The 22,467-nt window shown below is 41.6% G+C and overlaps 1 protein-coding gene across 1 annotated transcript in view; it reads right to left on the reverse strand.

Annotated features, from left to right (window-relative positions):
* The window catches only part of paxip1 (PAX interacting (with transcription-activation domain) protein 1), a 46,888-nt gene that overhangs the window by 21,374 nt on the left and 3,047 nt on the right, over nt 1-22,467 (reverse strand). Inside the window, exons 2-8 of the mRNA XM_079243961.1 lie at nt 13,739-13,873; nt 3,989-4,032; nt 3,802-3,865; nt 2,779-2,889; nt 1,311-1,386; nt 318-815; nt 1-25 (exon numbers count right to left, since the gene is read on the reverse strand). The exon at nt 1-25 is cut by the window's left edge and continues 88 nt beyond it. Of these exons, the coding sequence (XP_079100087.1) occupies nt 1-25; nt 318-815; nt 1,311-1,386; nt 2,779-2,889; nt 3,802-3,865; nt 3,989-4,032; nt 13,739-13,873 (953 nt within the window). The remainder of the gene's footprint in view (nt 26-317; nt 816-1,310; nt 1,387-2,778; nt 2,890-3,801; nt 3,866-3,988; nt 4,033-13,738; nt 13,874-22,467) is intronic.

Genomic DNA, 22,467 nt, shown 5'->3' on the forward strand with positions numbered 1-22,467 from the left:
GGGAGACTGTCTGGACCTGATACACCTGCAACACAGAGGCAAAACCTTCACAAACAGATAATATGATGAGTTAACACCTGCCAGCTGATTGTGAAGTGGACTGGGTTTAGGTGGTCCTGTGTTAAGTCTGTTAACTTTGCTGTAACGCGGTGGGAAACTACATGTTCTGGAATGCTTCTGTGCAGACAAAGAAAAGAGATTTCTGTGGGGTCTAATTTGACTCAAGTTTCTGTGTTGTTGTGTGAAGCAGAGCGATGCAGAACACTGAGATGAAGAACCAGAACTACGGTGAAACTACCTGGTTTTCACATACTGACCTGGCTGTGTGGGATGACTGACGGCAGCAGCTGAGCGGGCTTCTGCAGACATGGATCCACCTCCAGGAGCAGGAGGAACTGTGGCACATAGGTTGATCAGCCCGCTGCCTGCAGAGGAGACTGGATCTTTGTTTCCAGGGGGACCGCCACGTCGCCTGGCTGTCGGAACGGGGGGGGTCGGCGCAACCATTTCAGCGGGAGTCCAGTTCAGGTTGGTACCTTCTTTCTCTGTGGAGGAGTCGTCGTCGGAGTCGTCAAACATTCGCTCACTGCGGCGTTCAGGCTTCCGTGGAGAGGTCGGCGACACAGAGTTCAGTCTTTTAGGTCCCGGTCGTCTGCGAGGACTGGATTCCTCACCGGAGGAGCTGGCAGTGGACCGCTGGGGACTGTAGCTTCCATCTGAGTGAGAGTAGGACTCTCCTTCACTTTCGCCCTCTTCCTCAGGTTCCAGATATGTGAGTCTAGGGTGATAAAGACTCTCATCCTTTCTGGTTTTATCTGGGACAGGATGAAATAAAAAGTTTTGGTTATTCTGATTGCTCCAATAGATCCGTTTATTTTTCAGGTTAAAGGTCACATTAAAGTTTAATAAAATACTTCACTGTGGTTTCACTTTATAACAACACAAAGCCATGGAATATCTGGATAATTTTCATATCCAATGCATCACTGGAGATGAAACTGTAACAGAATCTCAGCTTCCAGACCATAGATCAGCCTGCTTTCCTCTGGTCCATTCTACTGTTATGTGTCCAGGTTGAACCTGTCCTTTGTGAGCTCTAATGGTTCTATGCAGGTTCTGTCCTTTGGAAACTTGCTGTGTAGACACAAAGGTTGTTGAAATGATTTTTCTTCCTGCCTCGGATGTCTGAGATAAAGAGGCTTCAGATGTCTTGCTGGGTTGGACCAATGCTCCGCAACTGTTGGCGCTAGAAACCTTCCTGCTTACTGATCCAGGTCTGAAGAGTGAGGAGGTGAGGAGGCCTCTGTTACCTTTCACCGAGTCGATTATCCAGTCTGGAGTTACGATCTTAATCCCAGGATGCTTCAGAGCACACTCAAACTTTGCCTGGGAGAAAAACAGACCACAAACAGTAGGATATTGGAGAAATGCATGCTGCTGGATACGTGATAAAGGTCATGTGTCTGCTGCTTCTTTCTGTGGAGGATTATTACATAATTGGATTTCTGATAACTGGGTTTCTGCTGTTTGGTGTGTGTGGTTTCCTGGTGTCTCGCAAATTTTGGAAGATCTGTGATGGACTATGCCGAGCACTGGACCGCGACTAGAGCTGGTCGTGGTTCTGGAGCTCATCTGTAAGTGGGAAACATCTTGGAGAGGCGGTTGCTCGGTTTTGGTGGAAACTGACCCCCGATTCAGCTGTTTCGGAGTCCGACTGAGACCACCAAGTACTCAAAGCTGAAAAAATTACAAACTATATTTTCTCGCACATCCCTATTTGTGACACTATCTTGAGCCATGCAAAAGAAGCATCATGAAGCATCTTATCAGTGTTATACTTCTGGAATCTGCCCGCTTGTAGAAGTGTAACAGCAGCCACTTCCCTGAAGCTGCACTGAACACCACCGTGGAGGTTTACCCACAGGTGAACCAGAACAAGTTGAAAACTGGCCTTCATCTACAGCACTGATGAGTTTAAGGGTTGCACTGCTGCTGTGGCTCGAGACCATTTCTTCATGGGGAACAATCTTCAGGACACCTTTTCAAAGACTGTAGCTCTGCTTAAGATCATCATCAAAACTCCTATGACTACAGCTGAATCTGAGAAGCGCTTCTCAACACTGAGGAGAATCCAGATCTTCCTCTGGAACACAATGACAGAATCGCTTGAATGCACTGGCTTTGTTCTCTATGGAAAAAAAAACTTATAAAAACTTATTTTAACCATAGAGTCAGTGAGAAATTTGCTTATCTTACTGATAGAAGGGCAAAATTTACGTACAAAACGTAAAACACGTGTCATAAAATTCCTTTTATGTTCATTTAAGTAAATACACTGATGTGATAATTTAGTGTGTTATGCTGGCTTTTTCATTCATGTCTATTTTGGAGTTTGGTATAGCCCTCTCTGGGGAAAATTGCACCAGCCACCCCTGATTTGCTTGTCCCATCCTGCACATGTGTGCTTTTCTATCGTTGGAATTCAAAATAGCCCCAACCCTTGGAGACTAATAAGTCACCTCGTTTTAAATAAGTATGAAGTAATGACCTGATGTGCAATAAGTATGTTGAATGACCTGATGTGCAGTCTGGCTGGATGCAAGAGAAGCATGGGCTGGGGTCTAAGGGGCACATGGAGGGGACAAAGACAGAGCGGCACTGTAGATGTGAGGGACTTTAATGCTGCTTCCAACTTTAATTCCATGTGTATTTATATAAAAAAAAATTTAAAAAAGCAGCAGTGCTGGTTTAGAACAACACTAAAAACACAGAACTTACGCCTTTTGGTTCCTTCACCACCAAGTGTGTAACCTTCTTGTTAAGGTTCAGCTGACATTCTCCACCATAAAAGGTTACGTAAGCCCACAGAGCATTGAGGTCATCTGGAAGCTGTGTACAAACCAAAACATGCTAAATAAAATGTCAGACGTAACACCAAATCATTGAAGTCAGATATTCCAGTCACTTTCATCACCACAAGTGTATAAAACTGAGTGCAGAGGCATGCAGACTGCTGCAATAAAGAAGTGTAAAGCAATGCAAGGTAATCTGTGTATACTTTCTTACTGTGTAAAAGCCCAACTAGGGATGGGCATTGAAAATTGGCCTTGGCTAAAATGCTGTAGTATGTGCCATCATTCATGGAGCTTACTTGCCCCTGTCAAATAAAAATAAAATAAAAAATCGTAGGAGTGCTTATGTCATCCAATTATTTAATAGTAGGATATAAGGGTACCCATCCCAAAACAAAAAAAAAGCATCCTAACCCGCACCTTTTGGTAGAAACAGGGTTTTATAGTGAACTTTATTGGTTTACTTCTTTCTATACCCTTATGGTGATTCTAAGGTGAATGTGGGGTCTATACCTAGACTCTCCTGACTGAGCATTGATAATGGTGTCCATCATCATCATCAGCTGATGGCTTCCCGAGCTATTTACCTGGTAACACCTCTAATAAATACCTGAAAATTTATTCACCATGTGCTGTAGAACAGTTCATCATCAGACATTACTCATTCTTAGGATTACCTTATTCATTTATAGATGATATAGGTCAGAATTCAGAAACATTGATAGACACAGTCAGAAAAGAAAGAACAGAAAAAGAAATAGTTTGATTCAAATAAATTAAATTTAAACAAAACCAATTTTTAAATTTTTGGAAATTACAGCATTAATGTACACATCCAAACTTATTTGGATATCATACATTTTCACTACTGATTAGTATGTGAATATCCTTTCTCTTTTTCATACATTAAGGTAGAAACCATACACACTGCTCACCCACATATACTTACTCTGGGCAGACAGGTTGTCACACCAAAGAATATCTGTCCTGATTCAGGAGAGAATCCTGTAACTCTGATAAGTTCAAAGTCAAAGGAAAACACTCACCTAATAAATCTCTTTTACACTTTCTCTGTTGAACTAAGAAACAGTTTAAATAAAAGAAGAAAGTTTTGCATTCCTGAAATGGAAGGATACGGTAGGAGGTCTCCACATCGAACTGAGAGGATCACCCAGGATGGCTGAAAGACAAAACCAAAGTTAATGATACTAACCCTAACCTGTAAAAAAAAAAAAGAAAAAAAAAAGGCAAATTTCCTGAATCTGTTACATTAACAGCCTGCTTGGATTCTATAAAATCAGATTCAATAGTGATTCATTTACGGACATTTGCAACAGTGTTTGGAAGCCCACAATCTTAGCATTACCTGCTAATGTGGGAGCCCCTGGCCTTAGTGTAAGGCTGAACGATTTTAGAAAATGATCTAATTGCAATTTTTCAAGCAGATATTACAATTTCGATTCTGTTCACGACCTTCAAATTTCAGCTTTAGTGTAATATTTACAATGTACAGTAACATATACAAACCTGACATAAAATGGCATCATACCATCAAAACATTTAAAGCCATTGCTCTTATGCAAACTTACAACTAAAGGTCAGAACTACTTTTAAATATATTTATTAACAAAAAATATGATGTACATTATTTAAATTCCTTGACCAATAACTGTAATTAAAGACCGAAGAGAGTCACCTTTGCCCATCTTACCTTGAAAAAAAGGTAGTGTAAAAATCCTAAATTATGTTAAGTTAAAAATAAATACAAAAAATAAAATGTCAAATAAGTAATATTTAGAATAACAAAATTCAAGAATCTAAAGTTTAAAAAAAAAAAAAAAAAAAAAAAAAAGGGTTCTGCACAACAGTATTACAATGAAGTATGATATGGTCAAGCTTTATTTGCTCAAGAGATTTATTTATCAACATCTTTACCAACATCTTAAGACAACCCTAGATAAATCTGAAATATATTTAAAGTAAAATTCAAAAGCAATGGTAATAAAATGAAACTCTTAATACTATAAAATTATCAAGCACCCAACACAAAGTTCCAGTATGCAAAATATGCACAAGTTCCAATTTGAAATAATTGCAAAAGTATTTTTTCAACAAAAGCTGACAAGTTCAGCTGAAACAGAAAGAATATAAGTTCAGAAGTACTTATTCAACTGGTACCTAGTTCCCTGATATCTCTACATAACCTTTCACAAATTTTTTGACAAGAAAACCAGCATGTCAACTTTTGAAGGTTTCAGACATGAGCGCTGACACGTAACAACGTTGCCACTAGCGCTACAAAGCCTCTCTGATGGCGAGCAGAGAAGTACGAGCCAGTTTGCTCAGCCATGGAAAGTTAACATCGATTGTAGGAGTCATTAGATAATTGTCCAGTTCAGCTTTTATGGCATCCTCTAACTGCATAGTGAAAGAAGGAGGAGGAACAGCCTTGCTTTTGAAGAAGCTGGCTAATGACCGCTTTCCCTTCCCAGAGGTAGATGCTTCTGCGTCTGCTGCATCCTGAGGCGTGGGATCTGTGGTGCTGAGACGGGCCCTCTTTTCCTGCAAAACATAGCAATACGACCTGTCAGAGCTCTGTTGTCTGATTTGATTTTGAGATATTTGCAAATTTATGTAAACAAAAATACAGATCAGTAGAATAATATCACTGAACTGCATTTTGTATTACTTAAAATTACACAAAGAAACAAGACAAGTTACCTTTCGTGCCATCTGCTCCAGTTCAAGTTGCACTCTTCCTTTGATTTCTGGCACATTCTCTGCCCTGATGTAGACAGTCTTGAATCTTGGATCAAGGAAGGAAGTAATGTCCAGTTGCTCCTGGGTAGCTGGGTCACTGTATTTATATCTTTAATGTAGCTGAGAGCTTTTGACTTTATTTCCTTGGTAAGATTTGTGTCCTCATCGCTTTCAGTCAGGGTGGTTGTTTTCAGGAGATGGACAACTGGTTTCAGATACGACACACTCACATAGGCTTCACCGGACAGGGCGTCTGTGAATTCCTGAAGAGGACCAATGGATTTACTTATTGATTCAAGGACATCTGTGTCCTGCCATGTGGGGACCAGGTGACACGTCTTCTTGTCTTCAGACAGAACTTGAGACAATGCTTTGCTCTGCTCCAACACACTCCCAATCATTTTCTGCCTTGAGCCCCATCTGGTTGGACACTCTGTAATTAGTGAGTGCTCAGGTAAATGTAATTCTTGCTGGGCCTTATGCAGTGCTTTCTTTTTCCAGTTATGAGAAAAGACAGCAACTATTTGTTTGCAAAGCCCTGTTGCCCGTTTACATTTCTGGACAAAAAAAGAACAAAAACATAAACCTTACTTGAGCACTATGGACTGAAATAAAATAACAACAGGAAATAATAGTAATAATATTAACTTTGCCAAGAATATTTTTATGCAAGGCAACAAAGGAAATTAAAGAAAACCATATTTCAGAAAGCAGAAAATGATTTACAAAAAAGCACAGAATACATTGTTCATTATATCTTATAGATGTTATAGCTTATTTATTGTTCATAGAAATACAACACTGAAAAAAACTGACGATACTGACCACAATTTGCACACATCATAAAGTTAAATCCATATAAATAAACAGCCTAGCATCCACTCACTTCGACTTACCAATGGCAAGATGCAGCCTGTGTCCAAAACACTGAAGTCTGGTCCATTCATTCAGTTCCGCGACTTTGATGACGTTTGCGGCGTTGTCATGCACGTCTGGTCCTCTTCTTTCAGACCCCAACCTGACAGGCACTCTCTCAATCCCATCGCAATATTTTCTCTGGTGTGGTCAGTGGGAAAGTACGCTGTCTGCAAACAGCGACTTTTCAGTTCAAAGTCGTCATTTATAAAAATGCACGGTCAAACTAAGATACGGTTCCGCTGTTCTGCTTGACCACATATCCGTAGTTGTTGCATAATATTCCACATTTTTCAACTCACAAACCACTTTTTCTTTCCACTCCCTGTACAGCTGTGGGATAGCAACTTGGCTGAAGTAGGTGCGTGAGGGAATCGCATATCTTCTGTCCAGCGTGCAGACAAGGTTTTTAAATCCGTATTTGGTGACAGTGTTTATAGGTGCCATGTCCCTGGCAATGTATTGTGTTATGGCACTTGTTATCTCCCGGTGTCTTTTGCTGCTCTTGTCATATGGAGTTATGCTGGCAAAAGATGCTGTAATTGTTGACTGTTTGCTGCAGTGGGCTTGTGCATCCTTTTCTCCAGACTTTTCACCGGACTTTTTTGTCATGCACTCCACATGCAAATGTCCGTGGTGATTTTTTAAGTGCCGAAATAAATTGGTTGTATTTCCGCTAAACGTTGCAATTTTACCGCAACAGGTTTTGCACAGTACCTGCTTCTGGTGCACGTCTGCAGCCTCAAACCCAAAATATTACCAAATGACAGACGTACTGTTTTTCTTGGGATTCAACTCCCTTAGCTCAACTTCTCGGTCCGCTGAAGCCGTCTCCAAACAAGTAAAATTCCCAAAACACGAGGAGCAGGTTAATGCTGATTGGTTGGAATGACCGAGCCATGAGCAGCATGCTGCTTCTGATTGGTGCGATTGGAAGCACGGTAGGGAGGGGGCATATAAGTGTCTGACAGTCAAAAGAACAGATTCTGGGTCAGTGGAAAAACCGCAGCTTTGGCAATCACGTGATCGCGTTGTCTGAAATCGCAATTACGATCTGAACACGATAAATCGTTCAGACCTACCTTAGAGTGTATATCAATACGTTAGTGCACTGGAATGTAGTGTGTACTGCGCACTTTTTTCTGTAATGCGCACTATCATGGGTAATTATTGTCCAAAAATGGAACACTGGGTGTAGTGCACTGACTGGTGACATACCAAGATTCTTCTACCCACAAAAAACAAAACGCTGATTTACAAGGATAAATTTTCCATCAGTCATTTTACTGTCCTTTGTTAACCACTTCTTAAAACGATGCTGCATTCAAAGGCGATGCAGAATCCTCCTCCAATTGGCAGATGAGTTTGTACGTATGCTTTTTTATTTATTTAATGTGTACTACATGCCTCCCTATTGACAGCCCTGCTTTGTTATTGGCTTACCATTTCAGTAACAGTTTGTCCCAATAAGTTCTTTGTAGGAAGTTGTAATAAATAAATGAAGAAATCCGGCAAACTTAAATTTTGCCTGCCACCATATTTTATGGCCTGCACTATAGTGGTCTAGCTCGGCTGATAATAATAGAATGCAACATCAGACTGCCATGTGTCTTTCATGTCTCCCACATATTATTAGTATAATAAAAATCAAATCAAAACACTAATAAAACAGCTTTTAAATATGCAAAGATATGTTTAGTGAATGCAATGCTGTAAAGAAGATGCTAAAACACAGGGATGCAGCAAACTTGTTATTGAAACATTTTATTGAAACATTTATCTCCCGTCTCCCTCTCTGCTCCACAGCAGCGTCCCGGCACCTGCCGGCATTGTACTTTGATGGCCACATTGATCTACAGGTTGACTTCTGCCTGACAAGTGTGTCTTTCAACGTCCTAATGGCTGGACTGGGAACAACATCTGACCATGGTTGGGACCCAGAAATCGACACTTTGGTGTTTCTGTTCTGGCTGTCCAGCGCCACCTCTTACCGCGTGGTTGCCAGGACTTTTGATATGCCTCACACAACCATTCACAGGGTAGTGCACAAGGTGAGTGCAAAAGTTGCTGGCCTCCTCTACCAAGCGGTCCGTGATCTGACTGCAGAGGAACTTTCTTCCTTGGGTGCCAGCTTCGCCCGCCTAGCTGGATCTGCAGCATTCAGCCAAGTGTTGGTAACCACTGATGGTTGGCATGTCCGGGTGAAGCCCCCTGCAGAGAATGCTATTTTAATGGAAAGCTGTCCCACACAGACCAGCTACAAGCTATCTGGAACAACACTGGGAGGTTCATGGACGTCTTTGTGAAATACTGTGGGTCAGTTCATGATACCCAAAGTCCTGCAGAACAGCCCCATCTAACTATAAGCAGTCCTACCCCCCACCAGGTTACTGCATCCTTGAAGATGGTGGCTACCCCTCTTGTCGCAGCCCATCTGCCTCATGACGCCCTTCAGGAAGCCTGCCTGCAACCGCTTGCAAGCTTGCTTCAACTGTGACCTGTCAATGGCCAGGTGTGTTGTGGAGAAGTCTTTTGGGATCATGAAGACCAGGTGGAGGTCCCCAATAATGGAGGTGAAGTATGTGCCAGAGGTCACTGTCTGCTGCAGTGTCCTCCGCGACATCTTGATGAGCAACTGTGACCTACTGGAGCCAAATGCTGACACAGATATCAGGAGGGCAGCTGGGGAAAAACCAGAAGCAGGACCAGCACCTCCAGGAACCGTCTGTGGGGCTGATGAGATGCAGAAGATGGCAATAATGTGTTACTCCCCAGATCACGAGTACATCTCAACAATAAATAAACTGGTTAATTGAGAAAAAATTGTGTGTGTGTGTGTGTATGTGTGTGTGTACAATAAGGACGTAAGATACAAATTTCTTTACACTTTTGTTTTATATAATTAATTTAAAACAATGAACAAAACTGAACACAATGAACCAAAAATCACTGATCAACCATTACAACACAACAACTACAACTTAGATCATTTTTCTAAAATTGCAAGGCTGCCTACCGGAAGCCTCTAGGCTTACAAGTAAGTACCCCTTTCATGCTACTTACTTCTCATGAGTACCATGGAAATGACCGCTATATCAAAATCAGTTTTTAGATTAAGCAATATTTAGTATACGTCATAGACACATTACTTAATTTGGACATTCACCAATGATAAATGAACATATATAACCTCTAACATTCATAATTTGTAACATGTATTACCTAGCTACATCCACTACACCGACAACAACAGCTAACATTTACATGTGCTAACTCTGAGTCAAGAACCGCAGCCTCAAACAAATTATCAGATTCATAACTGTCAACAGGGATAGATTCGATAGGTAGCATGTTGCATGTATACATTAGAATAATAATGGAATAACTTAATACTTACATTATACAAATTAACCTCTGCTGGGACCAGTGCCTCTTCCGTTACATCAGCAAAATGACGTTGATTTAGTGTGCCAAGTCTTCATCCTTTAACACAAGACTTTTGGATGGTTTTGGGCTTCATCCGGGCACTTTCATTGCACTCAAAGTGCAAGTTGTTTTTTTTCTCAAATGACAGTGTAAAAGCACTATGCACTTAAACCTTAAACAGTGTTCAAAGTACTGTTCGTGCACTGATTGAGAGACACCCTTAGCATTACATGCTAATGAGGTAGCCCATGGTCATAGCATTACATGCCAATGTTGGAGCCCATGGTCATAGCATTACATGCCAATGTTGGAGCCCATGGTCATAGCATTACATGCCAATGTTGGAGCCCATGGTCATAGCAATAGCTGCGAATGTGGGAGCCCATGGTCATAGCATTACATGCCAATGTTGGAGCCCATGGTCATAGCAATAGCTGCGAATGTGGGAGCCCATGGTCATAGCATTACATGCCAATGTTGGAGCCCATGGTCATAGCAATAGCTGCGAATGTGGGAGCCCATGGTCTCAGTGCAGTGTTTCTCAATTCCGGTCCTCAGGCCCCCCTGCCCTGCATGTTTTATAGGCAACCCTACCTTAACACACCAGAATGAAATCTAGTCTTGTTAACAGGCTGCAAGGAACTTGATGAGGAAGTTCAATAATCTGACTTAGGTGCTTTGGAGGAGGATCAAGTTTAAAACATGAAGGGCAAGGGGTAGGGCTGGGCGATATGACCTTTTAGTAATATCCCAATATTTTTATGACCTGTCACGATATACGATATATATCTCGATACTTACCTTAGCCTTGAATTATCCAAATTGATGGAGCATACAATCATATCACTAAGATGATTTTGTGTCTCCATTAAAACAATTGTTCATACTGCATTAAGATATGCTGATTTTAAACATTCATGCCAAAAGGATGAAATTGTTGTGATGCGAGTTAAAATGTGTGTGTTCTGTTGGACTCCACTAGGAGGCGCTGGTGACTTTTATGTTAGTTATCATTGCTTGTTTACAGAGGTAGTAACAACTTTACGGCAGACAAAATGTGTTACGTTAATGTCGACTTCGGTCCGCTGGTGTTTCGATAAACCTGTTAATAAACAGCGGCTAAAAACTACTTCCATGAATTTGTGAATTCATGACATGGTGTCAGAAGTCGCTCTTTCGCCCTGCAGTGAAGACTGAAGCAACGAGATGGCCAGGTTTCAATCTCCTGAGTCGTTTGACTTCGCCCAGCCCTCGGCGTGGCCGACCTGGAGACAGCGTTTTTCACGCTTTCTGATAGCAACCAAGCTAAATCAAGAGGAGGAGGACGTACAGGTGAATACGCTGTTATATGCGATGGGGAAAGAGTCTGAACCGATTTTTACCGGATCCACAACTCGCTTTGCTGAGCTATAGAGCCACGCCCAATACTGCAACAGACCAGAGCCCTGCTCAGCTCATGATTGGATGGGAAATCAAGACAACTGTCCCTGTGCTGCAACACCAGCTGTGTCTGACAGCGGTTGACCACCAAGCGGTAAGAATAAAAGACCAACAGGCCAAAGCTGCCTACCGTTTTTATTACAACAGGCGTCACTCAACCAGGCCTCTGTCTCCGCTGCAGCCGGGCCAGAGTGTTGCTGTCAAGCTGGATGGGGAAAAAGTGCTGGAAAACCACAGCTAAATTCCTTGCTAGAGCTCCAGAGCCTGGACCCTATTTTATCCAAACCGGTCAGGGAGCTGTCGCCCGCAGGAACAGGAGGCATTTGCAGGAAGTGCCGGAGCAAACACCCCAAAGTGCTGGACAAGAGACTAGTAGTGACTGTGACATTGCAAACCAGGGTGATACGCTCACTCCTGTCAGTGCTACCTGTCCTCCGACTGGTAGCCAGAGTTCTGGCTCCTCTCCCAAGAGAACATTAGCTGGGAGACCTATTAAACCACCTGCCAGGTTTATGGACTATGTTTGAAAACAGTGTTTCTGGTTTTGTATTCTAACCTGTGTTTAAAGTGAAAAGGAAAAAACATATATTATATATATATATATATATATATATATATATATATATATATATATATATATATATATATATATATATATATATTGCTTTAGCAACCTTGTTTATTTGAAGGCAACTTCCCATATTCAGCTAAGGATATTGAACAGAATGGTTGATTTGATAAAAGTAAACCTAACCACAATGGAATCATACTATCTAGAAGTTAACTAAAGAGGGGAGATGTGATGCGAGTTAAAATGTGTGTGTTCTGTTGGACTCCACTAGGAGGCGCTGGTGACTTTCATGTTAGTTTTCATTGCTTGTTTGCAGTGGTAGTAACAACTTTATGTAAGACAAAATGTGTTACGTTAATGTCGACTTCGGTCTGCTGGTGTTTCGATAAACCTGTTAACAGTGGTTAAAAACTACTTCCATGAATTCGTGAATTCATGAAAATTGTAACGAAGCAAATTGATCCAAACCGTATTTAATGAACAGTTAAAGCAGTGGCAGAAACATGTCATTTTAAAAACAAAATAAAGTGCCTTTGCATGATGTAAGAAATGCAACGTATGAAAATAATATTAATTCAAGTGCACATTTTGTGCAGTAACAGCAGTAAGAAATAAAATGCTCTTTCTTGTATAATTGAGCTACTGTAATAACAATAAAATGCACAGATTTTCAAAGAACAGTAAAATGAAAATTAGCTGCCTGATAAAGTGAAAATGAAATGTTCATGGGGGGGGGGGGGGGGGGGGTTCCTTCTTGTGGCATAAATCAAAAGTTAAAAAAATAGTTGCATTTTGTGCATGGTGTGTTGTACCTTTGTGCCAACAACCAGCGCGTGCTGGTTGTTCATTGCACACATTACAACAGTTGTTTGGTCAACATCCTCTCTCCGGTATCCAAACCACCGCCAGATGATGGATCTTGTACCATTTTTCTTGGGAACAAATTCTTCCTCCTCCATTTTTTTATGTAACTTGCGCTGTTACCAGAATTCTCTGCTAGAAAAGCTGCTCCACGCTGCCTCTCATGACGTAGCACGTAGCTCACGTTATGTACGTAACGAGGTGCGCTTGCTTTAACTCTGTGCAAAGCGGTGCAGAGTCGAGGAGGAGGGAGGAAACCCCGCCCACAGCTAAAAACACCTGCGTGACAACAGGATACTCGAATATGATGAATATAGACATTTTTTATATCCCCCAGGGGACAAGCCACGATATCTCCAGTATACTCGATATATCGCCCAGCCCGAGCAGGTGGCCTAAGAACCGCAATTAAGAAACACTGTCTTAGTGTAAGCGGTTGAGAGAGAGGTAAGAGGCTAAGAGGTAATAAGCTCCTAAATATTTTACAGATAAATTTAATCCAATGGCAAAAAGACACATCTGAATGCAGCATTATCTTAGAGCAGGGCTATTCATGTCACTCTCAAAATTGGCTGCTGCCTTTCAGGATTTCAATATACACCAAACTAAAATGAATGAGTCATTGCGTAAAACTTCATAAGCTGTTGAATTCTTTTAATTTGAGTCACGTGCTGAAGCAGGGACACATTAAAACCTACAAAGTTTTTAATGCAAGAAACAAGAAACCTTTCAGATGTTCCCGAGCATTATCAAGTCATGTGAGAGGCGGGTCGCTTGTCCTCTGAAAAGGACGTATATTTAAAAGAAAAAAACAAAAACAACTAAACATGCTGCTATCAGCATGTTTCATGATTTCTGAGGATATTCATAATGTGCTTCAGCTGTCTTTGTTTAATTTTCAACAGCATCTTACCTTGACAACAGGGAGATCAAAAACCTCTCTGGACTCGCCCACCTCAGGGTTGTCTCCATCCTCTGCAATGATGTGAGTGGCCAGAGCATTGTAGGACACCTCCTTCCCCTTTCCAGCTTTCAGCATCTGCACCACCTGGAACATGGATAAAAGGCTTCAACATCAACATGACAACCACATCTACTCAGATCAAGCAGCGAAACGGTCACAGACATTCTGTAGCTAGGGCTGGGCGATATGAGCAAAATCTCATATAACGATACAGATCATTTTATATCCCCATAACGATATAAAACTGTTTGTGTAATGTTGTGTCAGTCATCAGTTAGGTGTCAGATGTGCTTGTCAACGGCAGCAGGGATCTCCTTCCATCTAGGGGAACTATGGCCATCTGAAGTTTCACGGGGAAATACCTGTTGCAGCCGTAAAGCACATCTTGACGTAAAATATGCAGTAAAGCACCTTATCGTGGCGTGAATGATAGAGCCTCATATGAAATGATAGACATTTCTATTGTCAAAACGATAAATATCCCTTGTTTTGATGCAGCTGTATTTTCCATTGTCGACATGACTTGCTTCCATCAGTCTAAAGCTTGTTACATCCTCCACGAGAAGCTTTGTCTGAAGCCGGGAGGGATCACTGCAAGCGGCTCGGTCTGCTTTTTGTGCAATGAAGCTGTTATTTCATGTTGAACAAGCAACTTTGTCCGCGGCAGGGCAGGTCATGCACACGGCGGGATTTGTGTATCTTAATGCCAGATGTTGTAAAAATGTTAGTATTTTTTGACACCTGAATCAGCTGTTTAATCAAAACAATCTGTTTTACCTGCAACAGGAAAAATTTTCAGTGTTTACCACAGCCACCTCAAATGTCCAACCAATCCTACGATACTTTACTGGCTGCTGGTAAAAGGTGTGCCCACTTGGTATTTAGGCAACTTAATGAAGCCTTAAACACACGTCTGCCCCCTGGTGGTTGTGGTGACGAAGCCCCTGCCTCAACCCACGGTAATGTCCAATTTAGAACAGCCAAAGATCAGAGCAGAAAATTTAGTGGCCAAAAAGAAGGCATAAATGTTCCTCCATGGCTGGAGTAAAGCAAAGAAGATGCACGGTGGCATCAAAATGCAACTGAGTTGGTTTTGTGAGAATAGTAGGTAAATACCGTATTTACGGGCCAAAATGCACAAAAGATTAAAAGGCACAGCCTCACTAACTGACTATTTCTCTGTTAAGTCATACATACTAGAGGTCGACCGATTATCGGTCCAACTGGCCAAATCCAACCAGCCGATATGAAGAAATAAATTTAAAACTGGGTAATTTCGGCTCAGATGCAGCTGCGCCTCTCTCTCTTCTGCGTCCTGCGCTATTCACCCCGTCCTCTGACTGGTTAAGCTGCAGAGGCAGAGCCTCCGAAGAAGAAGCTGTCCTCACACACTGGAGAGTGAGAGGAAAAGTTTTGAGTGTGAGAAGATCCGGACAGTAGTGGACAGTCCACTAGCACCTCCCTACCATGTCCTCTACTGTTTGATTTCATGTTTATGCTGTTCTCACTTATATGTAAGTTGCTTTGGATAAAAGCGTCTGCTAAATGACTGAATAGAATAGAATAGAATAGAATAGAATAGAATAGAATAGAATGCTGTACAGGACTCTACCAGTAGATGGAACACTAGCCCTCCATCGAGGCGGTACCAGAGTAGTTGTCTTACTAGTGTTGACAATGCCGTGCAGATCATGGGCACAGCTTAACAGGCTGAATCTACTGTCATGTTATTCATTTTTAAGTTGTACTACAGCCTAAATCAGATCAACTTTTATTTTTTAATATTTTAATATTAATTATTTTTTAATTTATGAAATCTTAACTTTCACTGCATTGCAGTCATTTATAGTAAATTATTCAGCGAAGAAGTTTGGAACTGTGATGTGACTTCCCAGCAAGCAATAATGTTTAAAAGGTTTAGTCATCACCACACGTCATACTAAAGCAGTGATACTGTAGTAAACAGGCCACACGGCAGACATATTTGCTATTCCAGACAAGTATAGTATGTTGGCTGCCTTTTTTTCTTTTTTCTTTTTTTGTCTTGCGCCATCAGAGCATCCCATTTCGGTTGTATCTTTTGACTGAAAAATCAAACGTGCCCTTTTGGGCTTTTTTTTTGTCTGAATGTTTTTAGCAGTTGAATATTTAGAGCATCAATATTTCTTCAGTCTGTTTTTCTTTTTAAATAAGGTTTGTTCACATGCTTATGTACAAACTACAAAGTACCTTGATAAGAACCAAAGTACAATAAGTTTAGGCTTTAAAGCAATTGTTCATTAAGTAAAAGCTACAGTTAAAATAGTTCTAGGAAATCTAATTTTATTGTTGTAAAATCCAATATTCATGACGAGGAATGAAGTTTCAGGATTTTTATTTAAAAGAAAAAAAGTCAGCAGGTTAAACTATAAACTCCTTCCTTCTTCTGAATGTAGGGCCGAGGTGTTAGAGAGGGCCTTCGCAGCTGACCGCCCCAACACCAGTCAGAACAAGCCACGTTAATCCAGAGCAGAGCGGATCGTTCAGGCAGGATTTTGCCAGTAAAAGACTTCATGCCCACTGGATGCATTTTACGATGAAATGTCAACATTTCCTCACTGCCGGCAGCACCGGCACCAAGCCGGGAAGTGAGATGGTTTCACCTAATAAATGGAAAATGCGTATTTTCATATTAATGAATTAGAGATAGAAATGAAGAATCTTTGAGTGAGACGAGCATCTCAGCCTAATCCAGAGATTAATCTACAGGTGAGTAAACTTAAACTGTAGTTGAATGCCATTTTGCAAAAGAAGGTTGAATTTTGCACTATTTCAGAGTGACAGAGAACCAGAGATATTGATACTTTTCTAGCTTCAATACAATTACCATCCTTGTCAAAGGATAAACAAAATGAAATTGGGAGTGATACAACAACAGAGGGATCTCACAAGCCATTAATAAATTAAGCTCTGGTAATTCCCCAGGAAATGACAGATTCCCTATGGAATACTATAAATTTTTATTTATACAAAGCACCTAAATTGTTAGAGGTCCTTCAGGATTCCTTGGAGAAACGAAGCTCACCAGGTAGAATGAATATGGCAACTATTACACTTGTACATAACAAAGGGAAAGATCCTCAGAAATGTGGGAGTTATAGACAAATATTAATTAATGTTGGTGCTAAATACTTGACTACAAGATTAGAAAAATATTTGCCTAGTTTATTCATCAAAGTGGGCTTTATTCGGGGAAGATCCTCCACGGATAATATTAGTCGGGTTTTCCATCTGCTGTGGCAGGTTAGAAATGATTCTGTGCCTAAAGTTGCCTTGTCTCTCGAGGCAGAAAAGATAAAGTTTAATAGAGTAGAATGGGACGATATGTTTAAGTCATGAAATAGATTAAGGCTAGGGCCAATATTTATAAAGTAGGTTAAACTATTGTATTATAGTCCTAAGGCTGCAATATCCTCTTATGGAACAATCTCAGTGTTTTTATTTACATAGTGGTATGAGGTGAAGGACTGCGATGGACTGGCGAGCTGTCCAGGGTGTACCCTGCCTGTCACCCAGAGCCAGCTGGGATAGGCTCCAGCTTCCTGCTACCCTGAATTGGATTAAGCGGTTCAGAAAATGAATGAATGAATGAATGAATGAATGAACGAACATGAGGTGAAGGTGCCCCTGGAGCCAATGATTTTTGCTTTGGTTTTAGAACCTTTACCAGTTTCTATTCGTAGTGATGACAATATCAAGAGTATCCAGGTAGGTAGAAGAGAACATGAACTATTGTTGATGCAGACGACGTTCTATTACTGAGCTCAAACCCTGAAATGGCAGTGCCCCATGTAATGTCTTTGAGTAATTCCTTCTAATATATTTTTGGTTATACAATAAACTGGGAAAAATCTGAGGCAAAGCCCTGATCAGGGCCTTACCCACCAAGTATTAGGGGAAATTGACAGTTGAAATGGCTTCACTCAGGCCTTGTATACTTGGGTATTAAGATTGCCACAGGACTAAAAAAATATGTCAGAATCTTTTCCTCTCATACATTCATTCATTCATTCATTCTTTTCCTCTCATACAGAAAATTGAAATTTAAAGATTTAACAAAGCAGCTAAGTTGGGCATGTAAAAGACCACTTTTTAATAAAACCAAATTGTGGGCTGCTAATGAGGATGGTGGTCTGGGTTTACCCAAAGTAGATTGGTATTATTATGCTTTCTCTCTTTGTCAACTTGCAAAAATATTTAGAGAAGAGGACAAGATTCCACAGTGGGTCTCAACAGAGCGAGAAATTATAGAACCTTTTTCCGTTGAAGCCTTTTTATCACAAACTGGGAAAAATCCATTTCAAAACCCATTACTGGTTTTTGAGAGAGACACTGAAAATAATCCATTAGATAATAGACCAAGATCCATCTTTTACAACAAATAGTTTACTTACAGTGTGTTCAGACCAAACGCGTTTTGAGCATCGAGAGCGGCAGGTTTCCATGTGAAGTCTATGGGGAGGCGCGGCAAGGGGGCGTCAAGCTTTCTCGTGTCTTGTTTTGGGCGTCGCCGTTCCGCGAGGAATGCGAGTTCCGCGTGGAACGCGATGAAAATTTAAGAAGTTTTTAAGCTCGACGCACGTTCCGTCAAAAGCCAGAGATGGACAAAGCTGAACTTTGGCCGCTCGACACGGGGCGTCAACCAATCAGAGCGATCAGCTCGCAGCTCCAGGAGGATTCCTGTGGTGAACCCAGACACGGGGCTGAGATGCCGTTACTCCGTGCGATATTTAGGACAACCATTCCTTGCTAAAAAGCTGAATGTTACTGATTTGGCAACGTAGCAGGACACGTTGCCTAGCAACGCTTTGTTTGGCGGCGAATGAATCCGCCATTAGGGCTGGGCGATATGACCTTTTAGTAATATCCCGATATTTTTATGGCATGTCACGATATACGATATATATCTCGATATTTACCTCAGCCTTGAATGAATGCTTTGGTGCATACAATCACATCACTAAGATGATTTTGTGTCTCCATTAAAACATAATTGTTCATACTGCATTAAGATATGCTGATTTTAAACATTCATGCCAAAAGGATGAAATTGTAACGAAGCAAACTGATCAAAACCGTATTTATTGAACAGTTAAAGCAGCGGTGGAAACATGTCATTTTAAAACAAAATAAAGTGCCTTTGCATGATGTAATAAATGCAACGTATGAAAATCGGTGCTCTAGGGGGGACTTTTCAAATGATGAGATAAATCTGTGGTACTACTACCTTTTGTGGCAACCCCCTTGCGACATACTTTGCATACGACAGTTGTTTGGTCAACATCTTCTCACCGGTATCCAAACCACTGCCAGATGATGGACGTGAAAAACGTTGTAATTTACAGCCCACTCTGTAATCCAGAGCGGGATCAGTGGCGGATTTGGCTGTTCATTGTGACTGTAGGTGGAGTCGTGCAGGTGTCCTCTCTGCTCCTCTGACTGGCTGCAGCTGCAGCCGGAGCGACTGAGTGCTTTAGGACGGGGAGAGACTCTCCTTCTGACAATAACTTTACAATATGCGCTTTAAAGTCAGTCGCCAAAACACCAGGAAAGTCTCCAATAACTCCTGTAAAAGCTGCTAGATGTGTCGCTTTTCACAAGAAGTCGCCAGATTTAGCGAGAAAGTGGCTCCACGCTGCCTCTCATGACGTAGCACGTAGCTCACGTTATGTACGTAACGAGGTGCGCTTGTTTTAACTCTCCGTGCAAAGCGGTGCAGAGTCGAGGAGGAGGGAGGAAACCCCGCCCACAGCTAAAAACACCTGCGTGACAACAGGATACTCCAATATGATGAATATAGACATTTTCTATATCCCACAGGGGACTAGCCACGATATCTCCGGTATATTCGATGTATCGCCCAGCCCTATCCGCCATCATTCAAACTGACCAGAACGAAAGCGCCGCCTCCCTCCTCTCTTTTCCGCCGCGTTTGCCACTCGCTCCAGACACACAGCAGCAGACGCGTTGGGAGCGTCGGACACAAAAGTGGCAGTTTAGTGACCAGCGTTCAGCGTTTCAAGCGTCTGACGCTCAAAACGCTTTTGGTCTGAACAAACCATTAAGGTGGATAACAAATCTCTATATTGGCACTCTTGGATGAGAGCAGGAATAATATTTATTAAAGATATTTAATATATGGAGAGTTACATGTCTTTCAATCAGATGACAGCTAAATATAAAATCAACTCCAAAGATGCCTGGAAATATTTACAGCTTAGAGATTAGAAAAGTACACCAAAAATATAGCTTAATATCTGCTGCTGTTATACAGGAAATCTGTCAAAGTACACAAGTATCTAAAGGTGTAGCACCGAAATGTTATAACTTAATAAGAACCGCTGACCCACCAAAACTTAATGGCCCTAATAGAGCACGGAAATAGACTTAAAACAGGAAATACAGCAGACTACATGGAACAATGCTGCTGAATCATGCTATAAGATATCAAGAGAGGTGCAGATGTGATTAATTACATGTAGGATTGTCCATAGAAGTTACTGGACTCCAGACAAGATGCCAAGACTAAATTTTTACTACTCTGTATAATGCTGGAGGTGTGAAAGAACCAGAAGTAGATAAATACATATGTTTTATGAATGTCAAACAGTCGAGAGCTATCGGACAAGTATAGTGGAGTGTATACATGATATGTTTAGAATAAAAATGGCCCAATGCTCAGCTTTGTATATATTAGATTTAGGTCTCGAAAAGATTAAACAATTATATGAACAGATTCAATGTTGAAGACTTGCTTTATTTATAGGCTGCAGGATCAAGTTGAGACATTAAAAGAAATTAAACAATTTCTTACAACAAATGCTGGGAAGAAATGTTTTAAACAGTCAGTTACAAACAGCAGACTTTTCACTTGCATAACAAACGAGACATTTCGAAAAAATTGGTCCATTTGTGAACTATTTAGCCAGTGCGGAAAACTTAAGTAGATCAAATAACTGAGGACATTTTTAACTAAATCAGGGGTTCAGTTGAACAAGGAGGGGTGTCAGGTGGAGAAATATAAAACAGATAATGACGTACTGATGAATGTATAAGTATCTGTGTTTGTTTCCCAGTGGTATTACCCGGTAAATGTTGTGTGTGTAGGGTCCGAAATTAACACTCGGCAAGCGCCAAATTTCAGTAAATATTCTTTTTGGCGAGTAAATGTCAGGAAAAATGTCAGAAGGCATCTCTGCACGTACATGCTATCCATTGTTGTAACGGTTGTTAGTAAGAAAGAGTGGGACCTCCCCTTCTTCCCTCCTGGCGATCGTGAGGTTGTTTGAGAGGATTGTTGTCACCCAGCAAGTTCTCGGTATCTGCGTCTCCTGTCTTGTATTTTATATGTGAGCATATCGGCACCCACCGAGAATCCAGGAGAGGAATCCTGGATCCAAAGGGGAATGTCCGATTCAACAAACTTTTTTAAATTTTCATTTTTTTTAATGCTCCTCTGCGGTCTGCATGTGTCAAAGACATTCACCTCACACACCCATCACATGGGGACACCTCCCACTACGGTGTTTCCGTTTAACATTTATCTTAGTTATTAGCGTTAATATGCAGAGATTTTTAGCAGGAGTCGGCCAGCCTTCCAAACGAAAGCACGGTGAAATGGAGGATAAAGCAGCAGGACCAACCAGAAAGTTCCTTGAAAAGTGGCGATATGGAAATGGTGATGTTGTGAGAAACTGCATGTGTCAGAATGTCCACCCTAGTCCCTAAAGCCTGTTCCATCCTCCACGAGAAGCGAGAACTTTTTTCTTGTTCTCGAGGCTCCGAGAAGAAAATGACTTCATTTTGTTCTTGCAGACGTGTTTGAAGACAGTTCTTGACAGAACTTTTTTCTTGCGGGGCTGCAAGAAGTATCGTGTGATTGGTCGGACATGTGAGGTGGGCGTCATTAACACGGAGAAAGCATGAAGTGGAGTTGCTGCTTCCGTGTTTTTACTGCTGTAGGTAAAACGGATTGTTTTGATAAAACAGCTGATCAAGGTGGAGAGAAAGTACCAACATTTTTACATGTGGCATTAAAATACTCGGACCCCGCCGCGCGCACGACCCGCCCTGCCGCGCGCACGACCCGCCAAGCCGCGCGCACGACCCGCCAAGCCGCGCGCACGACCCGCCAAGCCGCGCGCACGACCCGCCCTGCCGCGCGCACGACCCGCCAAGCCGCGCGCACGACCCGCCCTGCCGCGCGCACGACCCGCCAAGCCGCGTGGGTCGTCCGCGCGCAAGTTCTTGTTCTTGCAGCCTCGAGAACAAGAACTCAGTTCTTGCTTCTCGTGGAGGATGGAACAAGCTTAACTCACCTTTTACTACATAAGGCTACACTACCTAGCAGACTGTATAGCACACTCATTCTGCTGGCGATTTAGACATGAAGCCATTTTCTCCTCATCGCCGATCAACTACCAGCTGTCACCGTGGCAACCACCAATTCCAAATCTAATCTAAACTTGTGTGAAAAAATTCTTATCTATTTTATTCTTTAATTAATTCAACAAATAAGGATATAAAATGAATAATCTGTAGCTTTTTGTAATTTTGCTTTGATGTTCCACTTGCGTCCTTTTGACCTCTTGCTGCAATGCACTGTGGTCTATATTGACCCGTAGTGACCATCGATGCTC

Source organism: Telmatherina bonti, assembly GCF_933228915.1.
Source record: "Telmatherina bonti genome assembly, chromosome: 7".
Taxonomy (NCBI): Eukaryota; Metazoa; Chordata; class Actinopteri; order Atheriniformes; family Telmatherinidae; genus Telmatherina; species Telmatherina bonti.